We start from the raw sequence: 16,947 nt of genomic DNA, 5'->3' as shown, positions 1-16,947 counted from the left end.
ACTGCGGCTTTATTTGTGAATTTGTGACAAATCTGCGGACGGAAGTGCAGCACAGCTGTTGTTCGGTTCGGTAACCAGTTAAATCAGACACCAGTTGGGCCATAACACCGGTATTTTTGAAGCAGCAGGGAGCAATGTGTGTTTTTCTGCCTTGTCCTAATCCGCGGACAGCGGGGAAGTGGATTGTTTTGACCGCCAGGGGGGCGTTCCATACGGACCGTGACGTCACATGAAAGCTATCAATTGAATGCTGCTCTCTGATTGGTCCAGAGCTGCGTTCTGCGGTCTGTTATTTCTGAATAATGACCGTCGTCAAGTATAACAGACCGTTGCTAGGGATGCCGCTCTGATCAGCGCAGCACAGAAAAGAGAAACTATGCGGGATATTTACCTTATATTTCATTTTTACCGTCATTAAACAGCTTCGGACTATTAGTGATGTTAGATAAACGACTTGTAACCTGTTACAAGTAGAGTGGAGGCTCCTTTACATCGCTACTGGAAACCAAACCTGCTGATCAGAGCCTCTGACCCGGTGTCACAGCTCTCCTCTCGTCTCGGTGCAGCTGGCACCGCGGCTCCGCGACACAAACGCACCCCGTAAACAGTAAAGTTAATCTCTTGTTTATGACAGATACGACTACACACAATACACACATCGTAACACGTGTATGGTAATGTATCGATCCACTGATTGATTATCAAAGGCTTCAAAGGCACGAACGGGAGGAGGCTCGGCAAAACAGCGGAAGTGACCGGTCTTGCAGATTCGCTAAATGCAATTTTAAATCGATGAAAGTCGTATTTTGATCAACATTATGTTTCAAATTAATTATTTCACTCGTAAACCGTGTAATAAGCGGGATAATGTACAGTTGGTCGGTTGTTATGGAGAAATAAACCCCTTCATGTTGAATGAAACCCCTCCGCTTCGCGTCGGGGTTCCATACAACCTGTCGGGGTTTATTTCTCCATAACAACCTCCGAACTATACATTATCCCTTACGTAACACACACTCTTGTTGTTGTTGTGTGTACCTGGTAGAGCTCGATGCGCTGCTCGGACACTCGGGCTCCGGGGTTCTGCAGACGGAAGATCCTGAGCTCGGCCTTCACCAGGTTGGACGCGTTCTTCTCCATGGACGACACGTCGAAGGTCAGCCGCCGGAAGTACGGGTTGAAGTGTGTCGAAGAGATGACGTCTGCAGAGAGAGAGAAAGAGAGAGAGAGATTTATTAATTATTTTTTTATTAATATTATTTTATTGCCTTGTCATGCCAATAAAGCTATTTAAATTGAAATTGAGAGACAGAGGTGAACGGAGGGGACGACAGATCTACGTCTGGTGATAAATTATAAGATGATAAGTTCAGTTTCTTCCTGCATCTGGACCAAAAAGAGACAGAGCTCGTACCTGAAAGTGTCACTGAAGCCAAATCAATCAATAAACAGATCAATAGATAAATTATTGATCCTGTTTGTTTGACTTAATTACATTTTTGAAAGGATAAAAGAGAGAGAAGAGTGAACGTTAAGCCTCTGCATGGTTCAGGCTCCACGCTGCCGTTTATTACTCAGGCTTTTTACTGTAAAAATATGATGACATCACTATGACATCACCAGGGTTACTGAACGTTCCATGTGACACGTAAACAGATGGTGATGTGTAAAACTGTGGAGCGTCCCTTTAAAGATCAGTGTGACTGTTGTTTCTCATGATAACACACTCCCTCTGTGCCACACACACACACACACACAAACATGCACATGCACACACACAGTAGCATCGACACAGGACCGTGTGACATACAGCAGCACTGACAGCCACATGTGTTACCATGTCTGACAGATGTTGCACAACACACTCACACACATGTACTGTAGAGAAATGCTGGAAACCATGTGTGTGGCGTGGGAGTGTGTGTGTGTGTGTGTGTGTGTGTGTGTGTGTGGTGCGGAGTGTGTGTGTGGCACAGCAGTGTTTGACAGTGCAGATCCTGGAGGTCTGATGTCTGTAACGTAACGCAGAGGTCTGGATCACACACACACTGTGGTCTGTTTACACAGAGCCACAACCACAGCAACAGCGCACACACACACACACACACACACACACACACACTTGGAGAGTGGAGCCTTAATCCACACACAAACACAGTCACTGTCTCTGAACGCTCCTTGTTACTCAGATACTATCTCAACCTGTTTATATACACACAAACATCTGTATTCACATCTGTATCCATCTTTGTGACAGTAGCTGCAGTGAAACACACACACACACACACACAGACACACACACACACACACACACACACACACACACACACACGCATCTTACTGGCATTACACTGTGTGTGTCGTATGTAAGACTATTTTATAAATAAAGTTTTAAAAAAGTCAAATGATTGTAGAGAGAGAGATGATGATAGATAGATAGATAGATAGATAGATAGATAGATAGATAGATAGATAGATAGATAGATAGATAGATAGATGATAGGTAGATAGAAAGAAAGAAAGAAAGAAAGAAAGAAAGAAAGAAAGAAAGAAAGAAAAATACAGAGAAAGGTGGTAGAAAGAATGAAAGAAAGAAGTAAAAAGACAGAGAAAGGGGGTAGAAAGAAAGAGGGGGATAGATAGAAAGGTAGATTGAAAGAAAGAAAGAAAGAAAGAAAGAAAGAAAGAAAGAAAGTAAAAGTAAAAATGACAAAGAAACGGGATAGATCGAAAGAGAGAAAAGGCAGACAGAGGGGGATGACGGATAGAAAGAGATGGATGGATGGATGGATGGATGGATGGATGGATAGATAGATAGATAGATAGATAGATAGATAGATAGATAGATAGATAGATAGATAGATAGATAGATAGATAGATAAAACAAGGTAAAAACAGCTGTACAACATCTGTATGTCATGTCTCTGTGTCTCCACAGCATCAGAGAGTTGAGGCGTTCAGGTGCAGCACTGAGTGTGGGACATCAGTGTTTTCAAACACAACATCACTGTAACACACAGGAACTAGTGTGACCAGATCTCAGGTGTCTCATCCGTCTCCGTCATTCACTGGAAACTCTTCTATTTGTTCGATGAGAATCAGAAACATCCTGAGAGGATGCAAAGTGTGTGTGTCAGTGACCGGAGGCCCTGCTGCAGCAGACTGACTGAGCTCCACACACACACACACCTACACACAGACACACAGACATGGACAGGGGTTTACTGTGTGATTCAGCTGCCGGTTGTTTGTCCAGAGAAAACGTCACATCTAGCTGTCAAATACCTGCTGCTCTCGTCTCACGGCTCCTCACTCTGTCTGCTCTCCAACAGGAACCCCGGCTCCTCCACCAACCCGCTCCAACCTCTCCACCTTATACAACCACTCCACTTCACCAATCACCTGCTTCTTCTGTAACTCCACCGAGGCGACAGGTGCTGCTGCAACACCTCTACACCACCCCGGAGATAAATCCACAGGCCAGCCACGGTTTGGACCTGTTCTTCATTCATAACTTCATTCACAGCCGTTTTCACACCTTCTCTGAATCAATGGGTTGTTTCCTCTATACAAACCTTGTCGTTGTACCTTTATTCATTAACATACGGACATGGAAGTATGTTTAAGTGTTGATTTGTTATTTCTATTATGGTTACTGTAACAATATCTCTATCAGTAATTCAATAATTGTTGTCATCTTTTCTTTTTGCCTTTCGATTACAGTAATCTATGTTTTTCATTTTCTTTTTGTTGTTGTTTTTGCACATTTATTGCCTGCCACATCTCAGTTTTCTTCAAAAAAAAGAAGAAGAAAAATCCAATACAAAAATTATTACAAAAAATAAATAAATAAAAACCACCACTCTATAAAAACACACACACAAACACAACAGAGCAAAACACTCAGCAAAGGAGTTTATATAAAAATCAAAAGTGGCTTAAAATCGATAAGTTGTGAACAGAGAAGAGGCTTTGTCCTCCCAGAGCAGATGTGATGCTCTGACTGACCAGGAAAACTTTGCTGAGTCATGGATCCAGCTGTTGCTGAACGCATCATATAACTTCAGGTCTCAGTGCTGCCCCAGTCCGGCCAGTAACACTCTGCAGGGGGTGAACTGGACATGAGAGGTCAATGAACCGTATGATTTATCCTCTGAGGACCTTGAACCCACCACAAACTAGACATTGTGAAATAAAATCAATCTGTGATGTGATGCAGTCCACCTTAAAGGGATTTGTTCAACATTTTGGCAAATTGGCCCATTGCCATAATCCCTATAGTCATAGCAGTAGGTTTGTTACCTTTATTTGTCAGTGCAAGCTATTTTTAGAACGGCGGAGCAGAGCCGCGAGCTGCTCAGAGCTACGCTACGGAGGCTAATGGGATTTCTTGTTTTCCCTCATCAAACTCATCAAATACACAATCCAACAACTCCAAAACGCTCTGGTGGACAAGTTGTGACCTGCACATTCACCACGCTATGAGATAATAACGGAACGTTACCAGACAGAGTTGTTTTAGAGGTAAATTCATGCAAAACCGCTGATGCGCGTTGCCTTCAGGGACAGTTTTTCAGCAAGCAGTCTCTGCATTTGATCCTGGTGAATCCCTGTGCCGGTGCTCCGAGGGCCGGTCGGCCGGCGTGAACAGTGAGCCGTGTGAGCGGCGCGGGGAGGACGAGCCAACACCAACGATGCTCTTTCTCATTTCCTTCCACTCGTCAGCAGAGAAAGTCACACTTCAGCTCCTGGAGGAGCAGCTGAGGGCGGACTGTTTACACACGGCGCTGCAGCCCCATGAATGAGGCCGCTGTGCTCCGGCTCAACACTGGACGCATTGATGGTGGAGCGCACACACACACACCACACACACACTCCTGATGGACACTCACAAAGAGAGCTCAGTGTTTAGTTGGATTGATATCTGCGCTCAAGACTGATACCAGAAGGTTGTTAGTTATTCACTGGGAATGACACACTCAGACACGTCTATACAACTCTGCACACTTCCATACACCTGTATACACCTCTACACACACTTATACACCGCTATACAACTCTACACACCTCTACACACACTCATACACCACTATACAACTCTACACACTTCCATGCACCTGTATACACCTCTACACACACTTATACACCTCTATACAACTCTACACACTTCCATACACCTGTATACAACTCTACACACACTCATACACCACTATACAACTCTACACACTTCCATGCACCTGTATACACCTCTACACACACTCATACACCACTATACAACTCTACACACTTCCATGCACCTGTATACACCTCCTCTACACACACTTATACACCGCTATACAACTCTACACACTTCCATACACCTGTATACACCTCCTCTACACACACTTATACACCGCTATACAACTCTACACACTTCCATACACCTGTATACACCTCCTCTACACACACTTATACACCGCTATACAACTCTACACACTTCCATACACCTGTATACACCTCCACACACTTCCATACACTTGTATACAACTCTAAACACACACCTCTACAACTCCACACACTTCCATACACCTATATACACCTCACTTCCATACACCTCTATACAACACTACACACTTCCATACACCTCTATACAACTCTACACACCTCCATACAACTGTACACACATCTACACGCCTTTACTTACATACACATACCATTGTACATCTGCACACAACTCTACACACTTCCTCTCACCTCCATACACCTTCACATACCTCTACACATCTGTACACAGCTGGTCGGTCACTGTGTGAACTGTGTCAGACAGACGCAGCTGTGTCTCAGCTTCCAGCAGTTACAGTAACTTGTCACAGTGACCAAAACCAAAACCAGATACATGGTACATTGACCGAACCACGACCACATCGGGGTCATGTGGGCACTGTGCTGTTTACATTTTTTTTTTACTGGGTTTTGCTCACCACTCCTATAGATGGCGCTGTGTCAGTTTCCACTAGTGCTTCTCCTTGGCATGGGGAGAAACTGCAGCGTGAGCAATGGAAAACACAAAGAGAAAAGAAGTAACTCAACCTGACCCAGCTTCAGCGAAGGCAGCATGAGGACGTGTAGCCCCGATAAGATCCATGTTATATCTGATCTGATTATAAGGCAAAACAGCACCCCAGAAAATGCCAATTTCATGTCTTCTTTCAAGCCGTTTTCTCAAAAATGGGTTTTTCTTGCACACCAAGATATGAAATACCCATCTCCCTACACTTACCAAACTTTCCACATTTCTTCCTATCTATATCCTGCTTCTTTTTGCAGAAGGGTTTGTTGATAAATCATTCATAGCTGGGTTTAAAGTACATTTTATTCCAAAAACATGGTGAAAATTGATTTTTTTTTATGACTGTAGATGGTATTTCCTGATGTATGGGCTGATAAGAGGACATCCCAGCCACAATCCCTTCTGTAAAAAGTTTCTTGTGGAATGTAGGCTATCAACAAAATGAAACCAAGATTTTGATTCTGGCACCATCCAAGGTTGGTGATTCTGTTCTTGGCGATACATGCAAATCCTCATATATTTAATGAGTTAGCGCCTAATTTGCATAATAAACATAAAATTCAGAAAACTTGTAATAGCCTACACTTTTTCTTAGTTTTTATGTAGCTACATAACAAACTAGGAAAGTTTCATAGTGATATCTATTAAGCCTATTCACCTGGCTGTCTCGCCTAAAGTGTACGTCATAGATGTTGTCATACTGATAGTTAAGGTGTATTTATTTATTTCCCAACCATGCATTAGAAATATGTTCCACTTTAAAACTCTTGTAGCATCTGGGGATGTTTTCATGACCTAGCCTGTTAGCTTAGCAAGTCAGTAAAATAAATCAATCCCAGACCAGACAAGCGGATTAAGACCACCGTGTAGATCACTCACAATATTATTATTGTTTTAACACAATCTCCAGACTCTCTCTCTCTCTCCCTTTAGTCTTATGACCATATTATCTTTTTAATCTAATCACATCACTTTAATCCCATTGAGGAGGATGGGTGACTTCACTATCTTTGTAAACTTGTGTAACAGATCATTAGCGTATTATCCTTTTCGTCTGAACTCCACACACACACACACACACACACACACACACACACACACACACAGGCTGACACTGGTCTGAGTATAGGAGGAGGAGGAGGAGGAGGAGGAGGAGTGAAGGGAAGTGAAGACTAGATCCTCTGCTGATGGGGCTGATTTTTAACGGCTGATTTGGCGGTTCCCTTTCTTCTTCATCTTAGCGAGCACAGTTAAATCCTCAGCCTCAGTTGAATGAAACACACTTGGGTTTTCTCTGCAGCAGCGTGAGGAGGACAGGGAAATTCCAAGGGGCTGGTTAGTTTGAGAGTGTGGGGCCTCAGGAAATCCCTGAGTGGCTGCAGGCCGCGGCGCTCGGCACAGTCCGCCCACATCACCACCGACTGATCCAGACCTGACATGAAAATCATCCACCACAACTGGCGCCGCTGTGGTCTGTGTGTGCGTGCTTGAGTGCATGTATGTGTGTGTGCATCGCAGTGATGGTACTCAGTGATGTCATCATGTCACACACACTCTCACGCGGTGACATAGATGTCGTTACTCTTTCATGCAGCTCTTCCCTCAGCGAGAAGAAGAAGAGAGAGAAGAAGAGGAGCTGTCACACGGGGCCGACACCGCGGGCCCTGATTCCTGTAATCAGTCACTTCATTACTCATCACTCCCATTACCTCACATCCCACCACTGGCGCGGCTCGTGCCGTGCGGACCAAACTTCCAGCTAAAAACGTGCAGGGAGTTTATGACGGATTGTCCCCATGCAGTCAGTGAGATTAACTGTGAAAAGAGCCGTTTAAAAGAAAGCTCGGCTATTGCAGCAGAGCTAACATTAGCATTAACATCAGCAGCTTGTCAAGAGATTCAGCTAGCAGTAAGGTTATATACATAAGGTTATTACTGTATCTGGGGAGCTGGACGATCACAAGACAGACTGGGATGGAGCTAGCATGCTAACTTCAACTGGAGGAAAGATGTGATAGAGAGACAAGAGCTAACCATGGTGTTTGTTTCCACCTCTGGAGACAGATGTTGGTGAGTGAAGGAATCAAGTTTGATGCTGAACTCATCTGCAGCTTCATCTCAATCATGTAGGTCAGTGACTATCAGTCAGTAGCTATTATTTATTAATTCACAATGAAAACTATAGAAAAAGTTACATATGGCCCCTTTAAATAATGAAAACTCAAATCATTGACCATATTTCCATCTGGCTCTGCAGCTTCATCTCAATACTGAAGGTCAGTGGTCATCATGTTTATCAATCAGTAGCCTATTATTGATCAACTTACAATAAAAAAGGGGGGAAAATGTCAATACAACTGTCAAAAATCCTTGACCTCTCGTTTTAACCCACAGCTCCTGAGGTTGAAACAAACACAACTAGGGGTGGGACGATATGGGTAACTCACGATTCGATACTGTGGCGATATTTGGCCCACGATAATGATAATATCACGATACACGATATCTGCGATATTCGATATATTGCAAGAAATTTCATCAACGATATATCACGATATATGTGAATGAAAAAAAAAACATAAAAAGGAAAAAGTCTCATGCATTTATTCCAAAACTTTGTACAATGTACAAATGAATAAACACTGTACAGCTGGATACATTAAAGTGCATGAACATTATAACATGTCTTATGTAAACCAAGACAGTGCTTTATGATACTGAAAAGTCAGTAGCAACTTGTTTTATGTAATTTTCCATTCATGGTATTTAAAAAATCATTTTCTGTAACATTATAAGACAGCGCCGCCCCCATTTTATACAAGTGCAAGTTACAACAACATATTTCAATTGGATTTAGGTCTGAAACATGATTTATTATTTGAAAAAAAAAAAAAAAAAAAAAAAAAAATTGAATTTTTTTTTTTTTTGAAAAAGAAAATCGATATTTAAATATTGAATATCGATATCGTATCGCGGTATAACGTATCGCGATATATTGCCATATCGATATTTTTGCCCACCCCTAAACACAACAGTGATTGATCTGTGATTGATCAGTTATTATTTTCAGTGAATAATGAAACTTCTGACTGTTTCAGATTATAGACTATAAATCTGTTCAACACTCAATATTCATGGCTTCAACAACAACCACAACAGAGGCAGTCAAACTTGGTAAGTAGGTGTTTTGGCCTGGATTAGAGACGTATGTGGATTGAAATAACACAAACTGTACAACTACAACCTCCACCACGCGAGTTCTTCAGTCCACGCCTGTTACAGAACCTAAACCTGTCCTGTCGGGTGGATGAATGCAAATGTCATCTGGTGCAGATGAAGTGTATCAGTGTCCGTTTGATGATTGATGAGTCTCTGATGGATTTGGATGTGAGTGAGATGCTGATTTCAGGGTTTCAGGTTTGATAACACGCTGACAGAACCCGACCGCTACACAGTCTAAAGACAGAGGGAGACCAGACCCGTCTGTCAGTGTCCAGCACCATTTCAAATAATAAAACCTCTTCCTGAATGAAGGACCTCAAAGTTCAGAGAGAACCTGGTGGAGGATCTGTCAGACTTCCTTCCTGAGGGGGGGAGAGGGGAGGAGGGGGCTCAGACTGCTGTACTTGGCCGCTCTCCCTCCTCCTCTGGCCTGCAGACGCTCTGACTGGTGGCTTTGTCAGCAGAAACTTCACAGACCTCTTCCGCTCTGCAATGACAGAGTTAGTACCAGCGTGAGCGCCGGACTTCTGCCTAATCTGTCATTACTACATCTTTTCCATATGAAGTGCAACGTGAAAACGGCACCAGGCTGCAGCTATAGCGCACACACGGAGAGACGACGGCGCTGCTACTGCTGCTGCTGCTGCTGCTGCTGCTGAGAGCGAAGCCTATGATTAGAGCGGTCACTCTGAAATCATCTCTAATGGGGTCGTTTCTGACAGAATTACCGTTTATTAAAGTATTCATCAGTCTGCACACAGCCAGCTGAGCTGAAGAGTCCAGCTGTGTCCAGCTGCTGCTGCTGCTGTAGCTGCAGCTGCGCTCGCTGCTGAGGCGCCACACAGCTGCACAGGTGAACCGCAGCTCTACGGTCCAACAGTCATCATCAGTGAATAATTAGTTTATCTCTGCCAAAGACGCACACATTAAAGGGACAGTGTGTAAAATCGGAATATACTACCAATGAATATATTTGTATAAGTGTATAATCGCTGTAAAATAAAATCAGTTTGGCTTTCATAGCCTTATAATTCTTCTTTTATATATACTGTACATATAGCAAGGGTCTTGCTTAGAGAGTGTCCATCCTTCCTTCCTTCTTTACACAATCCTTTTCCCCTTCCTTCCCTTCGTCCTTACTTCTTCTTCCTTCCTCTTTTGATCCAATTGACCCTCCATCGTTCTTTCCTTCCTTTTTCCTCCCTTCTTCATCCCTTGAACAAATCTGTTCCCTCCCTCCATCTTTCTGCCTTTTCCCCTTCCTTCCTTCTTACTTCCTTTTTGACCTAATCTGTTCCCTCCCTCCATCTATCTTTCCTTACTTTTTACCTTCCTTCTTTCCTCCCATCTTTTCCTTTGTCCTTCCTTCCTTCCTTCTTTCCCGCTTCCTTCCTTCCTTCCTACTTTCCCTTTGTCCTTCCTTCCTTCCTTCCTTGACCCAGGTGGACAACAGGAGGGTTAAACCAGTGAGATGTGAGTTGTTGACTGAGCTGCTGAGGTTGTGTGTGTAGTTGTGTGTAGGTGTGTGAACTGAAGCCTCTGGTTTCTCTGTGGTGACGGTGGTAAAAACCAACAGGAACGACGAAGCGCTCCAGTGCTCCAGAGTTTATTTATGGTGCAGGAGGAGTTTCTGACCCGCTACAGCAGCAGCAGCAGCAGCTCTTAAATCTGTCCTCGGAGATTAAACCGTCACCGACAGAGACGTGAGCAGAACCTGACACCGGCCGACAGCTAACCACCTACGTATATACAGACTTGTTACCAAGCAACAGGCCCCGAGTGACAAACACTGACGAGAGACCTCAGGCTTCAGATTTGTTATAATGAAACTCACAGATCTGGTGAATGTCTAGTTCTAGACGTTGTTGTGTTCTCAACCCATCCTAGCACAACTCCATCAAGAAACCCTGCTCTGGTCTTGCATTGTTGCATCTCCATCCATTTTATCTATCGTAAACAGCCCATCTCACCTAAATCTACTACAGTAAATTGCACTATACTTCCTGTTTTTTGTTTCTTTGTTTGTTTTTTATAGTAGTGTCATGTTAACTGTCTCTCTTTGTAGTTTTATTATCTGTTGGTTTCTGTTTGGATAAGTTCCAATTTGTGTACCGATTTTCTGTGTTTCTTGTGTTTTTCCTGTCTTTATGAATTATGTTGTTATGTCCTTGTTGTTCATTTTAATGGCTTTTAACACCTTGCCAGGAGGACTACAGTCTGAAACTAGCCGTTGGCCAACACTGGTACCTTTACATTTTATTATGTTCATTAATGTGCACTGTCCTCCTTAAAGCAGAAGTAAGCGATCCGGTCGTTTTGGCTGACTTCGTTAGTTAGCAGCCCCTGCCCTCGTCATGGATACGTCACCACATTCACGCGCATCCCTTGGCTGCACACACAGCCCTTAATGCCGTTCTCTCTCCTCATTGGATAAAGCTTGTAGGATACAAGGAAGTATACAAGACGTTTTCTCCTCGGCTTACAGAGCAGAGGGACTGACAGACCCGTGTTGACGACCAAACACTCTATGTAAGTGATTGCTGTCGGAAGATAAGACTTATATTAACACAAATATTCCGCTTACTTCTGGTTTAAATAAAAATAAAAGATGTTGGGCCTGGACAGATGTTGTTGGCAGAACTGAACCAGGACGACAGAGTAGAGGACGTTCCCACACACCTGAGCGTCGAGGTCGTCGGGTCTGAAGCTGTTTGAGGTCACAACCCGACCCTGACCTCGGCTGACCACAGACACACTTCCTGAGGTGTGGATGTGTCGTCAGAGGAGAGCAGCTGACCAAACTCTCCTCACTGAGCCGGACTCTCACTCTCTCTCTCTGAGGAGGAGGAGGTGTAATGATTCAGCTGCGGCTGCATGGCCTCAACTTTACAGGCGACTTTACACAGTGTCGGGGAGTCGGAGGCTGCAACATGAAAGAGTCATTATGGTGTTGGCCGGAGCCGAGCAGCAGGACACCTGCAGCGGGCAAACATCTGACCGAAGACAGGAAGAAACAATCGCGGCTCAAACTGTTTCACTTGGAGCGAGCTCAGGACGACTCTGACTGCGTCTTCCACCGCAGCTCCGCTCGCTCAGTCCAGGTCATGAAGGTTTTTTCTTTCTTTTCTTTTTTTTTTTTACCATTTCCCTTTTTATTTTCCAAACCTCAGCTTCTCCTCCTTCATGAGCGGAGCAGGTGGCGGCCATACTGCTCGGCTCCATGAACAATAACAGATTCAGAGTGTGGGAATACATAAATGAAAACATTTGCTGTGAAATAATTACGCTGTGAGGAATCCAGCTGTGACTGCTTCTGCAGATGTGCTGGCATCGGGACGTCCACATGTGCACATGTGTCTCCTGAGCTCTGGTCTAAAACTTCTGGCACGGACGTAATCATCATCATCATCATCATCATCATCATCAAGCGGTCGCATTATCGGGTGTCTTGTGTAATAATTTAAACATTTCCATTGCTATGGAAACTCCCACTGCAAAACATGGAGGTTTAATGAAACGCAACATCACACCATGCAAGTGTCTAATGTTTAATGAGGAGATAGTGTGGTTTATTTTTCATAAAGGAAGGGGTGGAGACTATTTCTATTTGTGCAAATTCCCCCAAACTCAGATTTATTAGCGGATGCGACTGTTTACTACCTCAGAATCACTCCTACCATTGGAGAATGGAAAGAGCGGCTGAGTGTCGGTCTGCGGGGCTGAAAAACTCTCGTCTGACTTGAGGGAAAAATATTTGACCTACTTTTGACTATTTCTAACATCAGACAGGAACCAGGAAAAAGAAGAAGTGGAGAAAGTGGGTTTATTTAGAGAGAGAGAGAGAAAAAGAGAGAGAGAGAAAGAAATCGCAAACACGCCAACAGAAATACATGCTAAATACGTTCAAATGACGAGGTAAAAGAAAATGAGTTTCATTAACCAACTGAGAGGGAAACGGGTCTGTATATGAGCCAGAGGATGAAACTGCTGTCAGGTGGGGAGATGCTGATCCAGGATGTTTTGGACAACTTTCATCTCACCTGTTTTGTTTTCATGTGAAAACATTGAGATGCTGATGTAATCTCACTTATTCTAAGATCGGTTTCTCACCTGGGTGGTTAGATAGACTAAAATTAGTCTTGATTTCAACAGTAAAGTATAAATCCACTCATGCATCTGCAAACACAACATGCAAAAAGAAGCCAGTGACTTTCATTCATCGTATCAATAGTGTCCCAGCAGCAGCAGCAGCAGTAGCAACAACCTGCAGACTGAGCGCAGCCTGGGAGTCAAAACTCGGGGCATAAAGTTTATGAACCATCACGGCTGCTCAGTAAACTCATAATAACAGAAGATGAGACAACAACATTTACATCAGCTGCTCCTCTGTTGTTTGACAGCTGCAGTAAAAGACCCCACACACACACACACACATTGGAAAACAAAGTGACAGAGAGGGAGGAGGAGGAGGAGTGATGAAGACAAGAGGAACAGAGCAGAGGAGGGGAGGGATGGGGAGAGAGAGAGAGGGAGGGGAGGGGGGGTGAGAGAATAACAGTGTGAGAAAAGGACGAGAGAGGAAAGAAAAGGATCAGCAGAGAGGGAATGTGAGCTCTCGCCTGTCTGGCTCCTCCTGACTCCGCCCACTCCGCTCTCACCTGCCAACAGTAAATTGAAAACAACTCTGCTCATAATCCTGAACTAAAAATAAACCGAGCTGTGAAGGGCCTGCCCTGGGCGGGCGGGCGGGCGGGCTGTCAGTCTGCACAGTTCACAGCAACAAATACACACTCTGCACACACACACACATGAGGTAACACAGTCGCTGACACACACACAACAAACTTTTAATGTGACCCCGTGACCTCTGATCAAAACAAAAAGGCCCAGAGCAGCAGCTGCTCAGTCCGTTATAACATGACATCACCGTGCACTGCGCTGTGATCGGCACTGATACTGGATTAGTAAACACACTTTTTTTTCGTGGGTTTGAACTTGAACACAAGATACAAAGAGATTTTTTTTATAATTAGTGAACAGATTCAACACAAAACACCCGAAACTGAGTTCAAAGCTTCTGTAAGAAACGTTAACTTTTCTCTTTCTGTTGTCTTTCCACGAGCAGGTGGAGGGGATGGACACTGGATGAGAGCTTCAGGCATCGTCGTGTTTCTAATAAGATGCATCTATCAAAGCATCTGAGCAATTATGACATTTTTTCTGTCATAATTAAAGTTTTAAACTACAACTCCTACTTGTTTCAAGGACAGAAGTCTGTTCAGATGAATCTTAACGAGCCCAACACGGCAGTTACTTGTATTATGTAACAAAACAGTTTGTTTATTGGGATCACAAAAAAAAGCAAAAAACAGATTAAAACACTTTAAGTACAAGAATTAACTTTGGAGTCTTGGTCCAATATAGTTTAACAAGGTTTTATAGCCGGTATATAAAGATGAGAAAACAACAAGTCTTTAATTTGCAACAAAAGAAATTGTATTCACAACAAATTAGACTAAATAGTGCAAATGCTTGGTACAAAAAAACAACAACAAAGGCACAGTTGAGCTTTCGCCTCAACACACGAAGCCCCAGTGGCCTAATGGATAAGGCACTGGCCTCCTAAGCCAGGGATTGTGGGTTCGAGTCCCATCTGGGGTGTGTTATCTTTAGACTATTGTTTGTACAGTCCATTATAGGACATCACTACACACAGACACTGAAAGCGTGTATTGATTGTTCAATAACCAGCAAAGATCCAAACTTGTCTGAAAACAAATACCATGCATCACTTTACCACCTTTAAAAAATGTCTGAGAAATGTATAAACACTTGTTAAGAATAGAAACTAGGGGCTGTGTACCGTACGTATAGCTCACTGGGTTGAGCAGGTGTCTCTCTCAACAGACCTATCAATTAAAAAAAACAAAAAAAAAGTTCAAAATAGATTTAAAAAAGGATGCATTCAGAAACACTGTCCAGGCCGAGGTAGCAGGTTAGCGTTTTCACTACAGAGACAAGAGTTGATATTGCTGTTCCTGACTCAACTGCAGCATCACAGAGGTGAACTCCTTCAGAACAACATCTGCTTGTATGAGGTCATCACATGGTTTAAATAATCAAGCACCAAGTATCTAGAGCAGGGATTCCCAAACTGTGGAGCGTGCCATGAAAAGGGTAATGGTGACGCTATGGTGTTATATTTTATAAATAAATAAATAACTCAGACATTATTTCAAATGGGGTTTTCACAATGTAAATCATTTATAAACCTGAATTAATAATGTTTTAATAAATCATTTTGATAAAAAATAAAAGCATGTACCCAAAATGCAATTGATAAAGAGATGATTATTTTTATGTGTCGGGCACTGGGGGTGTGTCAGCTATAGGTCGGAAAGTAGAAGGGGGTGCGCGGCCTAAAGGATTGGGAACCACTGATTGTTTAAAAATAATAGTATTAATAAATATAAAACTGAATTATAAATACCAGTGTGCTCATAAAACGGCTGTATGTAGAATATGCAGGTTTTTTGTTGTCAACATTTTTCAAATGAGTGGATGGAAAATGTTAATTCAAGAAGGGTAGGATGCTTCAGCCTACACCTTTTGTGTTTTGTTTTTGATTTTCTATTGTACTTGTTTATTACAAGACCAAAATAAACCCACTAGACTAATCTAGAGGAACCTTAGGTCACATCTGTACACCACTGACCTCCACATCTGTCGCCACCTTTAAGATCACGAGACTGAACATCTCACATCACCTGCAGGACGGTGGACGACTGATCTGATCTGCTCTTCTCTCTGCTCTCTGCTCTCCATCACCATGTGACTCTTCCACAACAACAACATACTGAAGGTCTGGGCTGATGTCACACACACACTGACACACACACACACTGACACACACAGTGACATTGCCTCATCACATCACTCGGCGACAGACACACAGCAGCCGTGACCACATCTCTACCTGTTGCATAATCAAAGAGCCACAAACACTGTCCACACTCCAACTGTCCAGCATGTGAGCCGCTGCACCACCACCACCACCACCATGGCCTCGGCCTCGGCCCGAGCGCCACACCCCCCCTCCCCTCCCCTTTCCTCCCCTCCTCTCCTCCATCCTGCACTGCTGTTAAGACTATCATCTTACTCGGGACTTGTGCCGTTGCTGTAAACAATACAGAGAGTGCTGAGGGAGAGAACTTGTTATTCTTCTACCTCTCTCACTCTCACTCTCGCTTTCTCTCTCTTCCTCCCGTTATGCAACGCTGCCTGGCTCAGAGGCTGAGCGGCTCCAACGGCAGCGAGCGCCGTCCAGGTCTTGCGTAAGTGAACAGAAAGCGGGCTCTCAACAACAACCCTGTGGTGAGGTCCGTCACTCAGGCAAATACCCCGAGGTCTTAAAGTGTTCAGCTCTCCCTGCAGCTGCTCCCCCCCACCCCAACCCCTCCCTCCCTCCCTCCCTCCTCCCCCCTCCCTCTGATCTGGACTGCGAGGACCCGGATCAAGACTCAGAGACACAAAAACAACTGGACTGCAGTCGCCACAGCTGACTGCTGGCTGTGCACTGCCACAGACATGAAAAATGATGGTCAGTAACCAGGCAGTGTGTTGTTGCAGCAACGCAGCAACAACACACCGCCTGCAGGTTGTGGCGCCGCGGCACC

The 16,947-nt window shown here is 43.8% G+C and overlaps 1 protein-coding gene across 1 annotated transcript in view; it reads right to left on the bottom strand.

The window, feature by feature from the left end:
• Window positions 1–16,947, bottom strand: part of tgfb2 (transforming growth factor, beta 2) — a 38,294-nt gene that overhangs the window by 10,060 nt on the left and 11,287 nt on the right. The window contains exon 3 of the mRNA XM_083989863.1: window positions 1,039–1,202. Coding sequence (XP_083845989.1) covers window positions 1,039–1,202 — 164 coding nt within the window. The remainder of the gene's footprint in view (window positions 1–1,038; window positions 1,203–16,947) is intronic.

Source organism: Trachurus trachurus, assembly GCF_905171665.1.
Source record: "Trachurus trachurus genome assembly, chromosome: 16".
In the NCBI taxonomy this organism is placed as follows: Eukaryota; Metazoa; Chordata; class Actinopteri; order Carangiformes; family Carangidae; genus Trachurus; species Trachurus trachurus.
The sequence above is the reverse complement of the archived record's forward strand: the minus strand, read 5'-3'. Positions and strand labels throughout refer to the sequence as shown.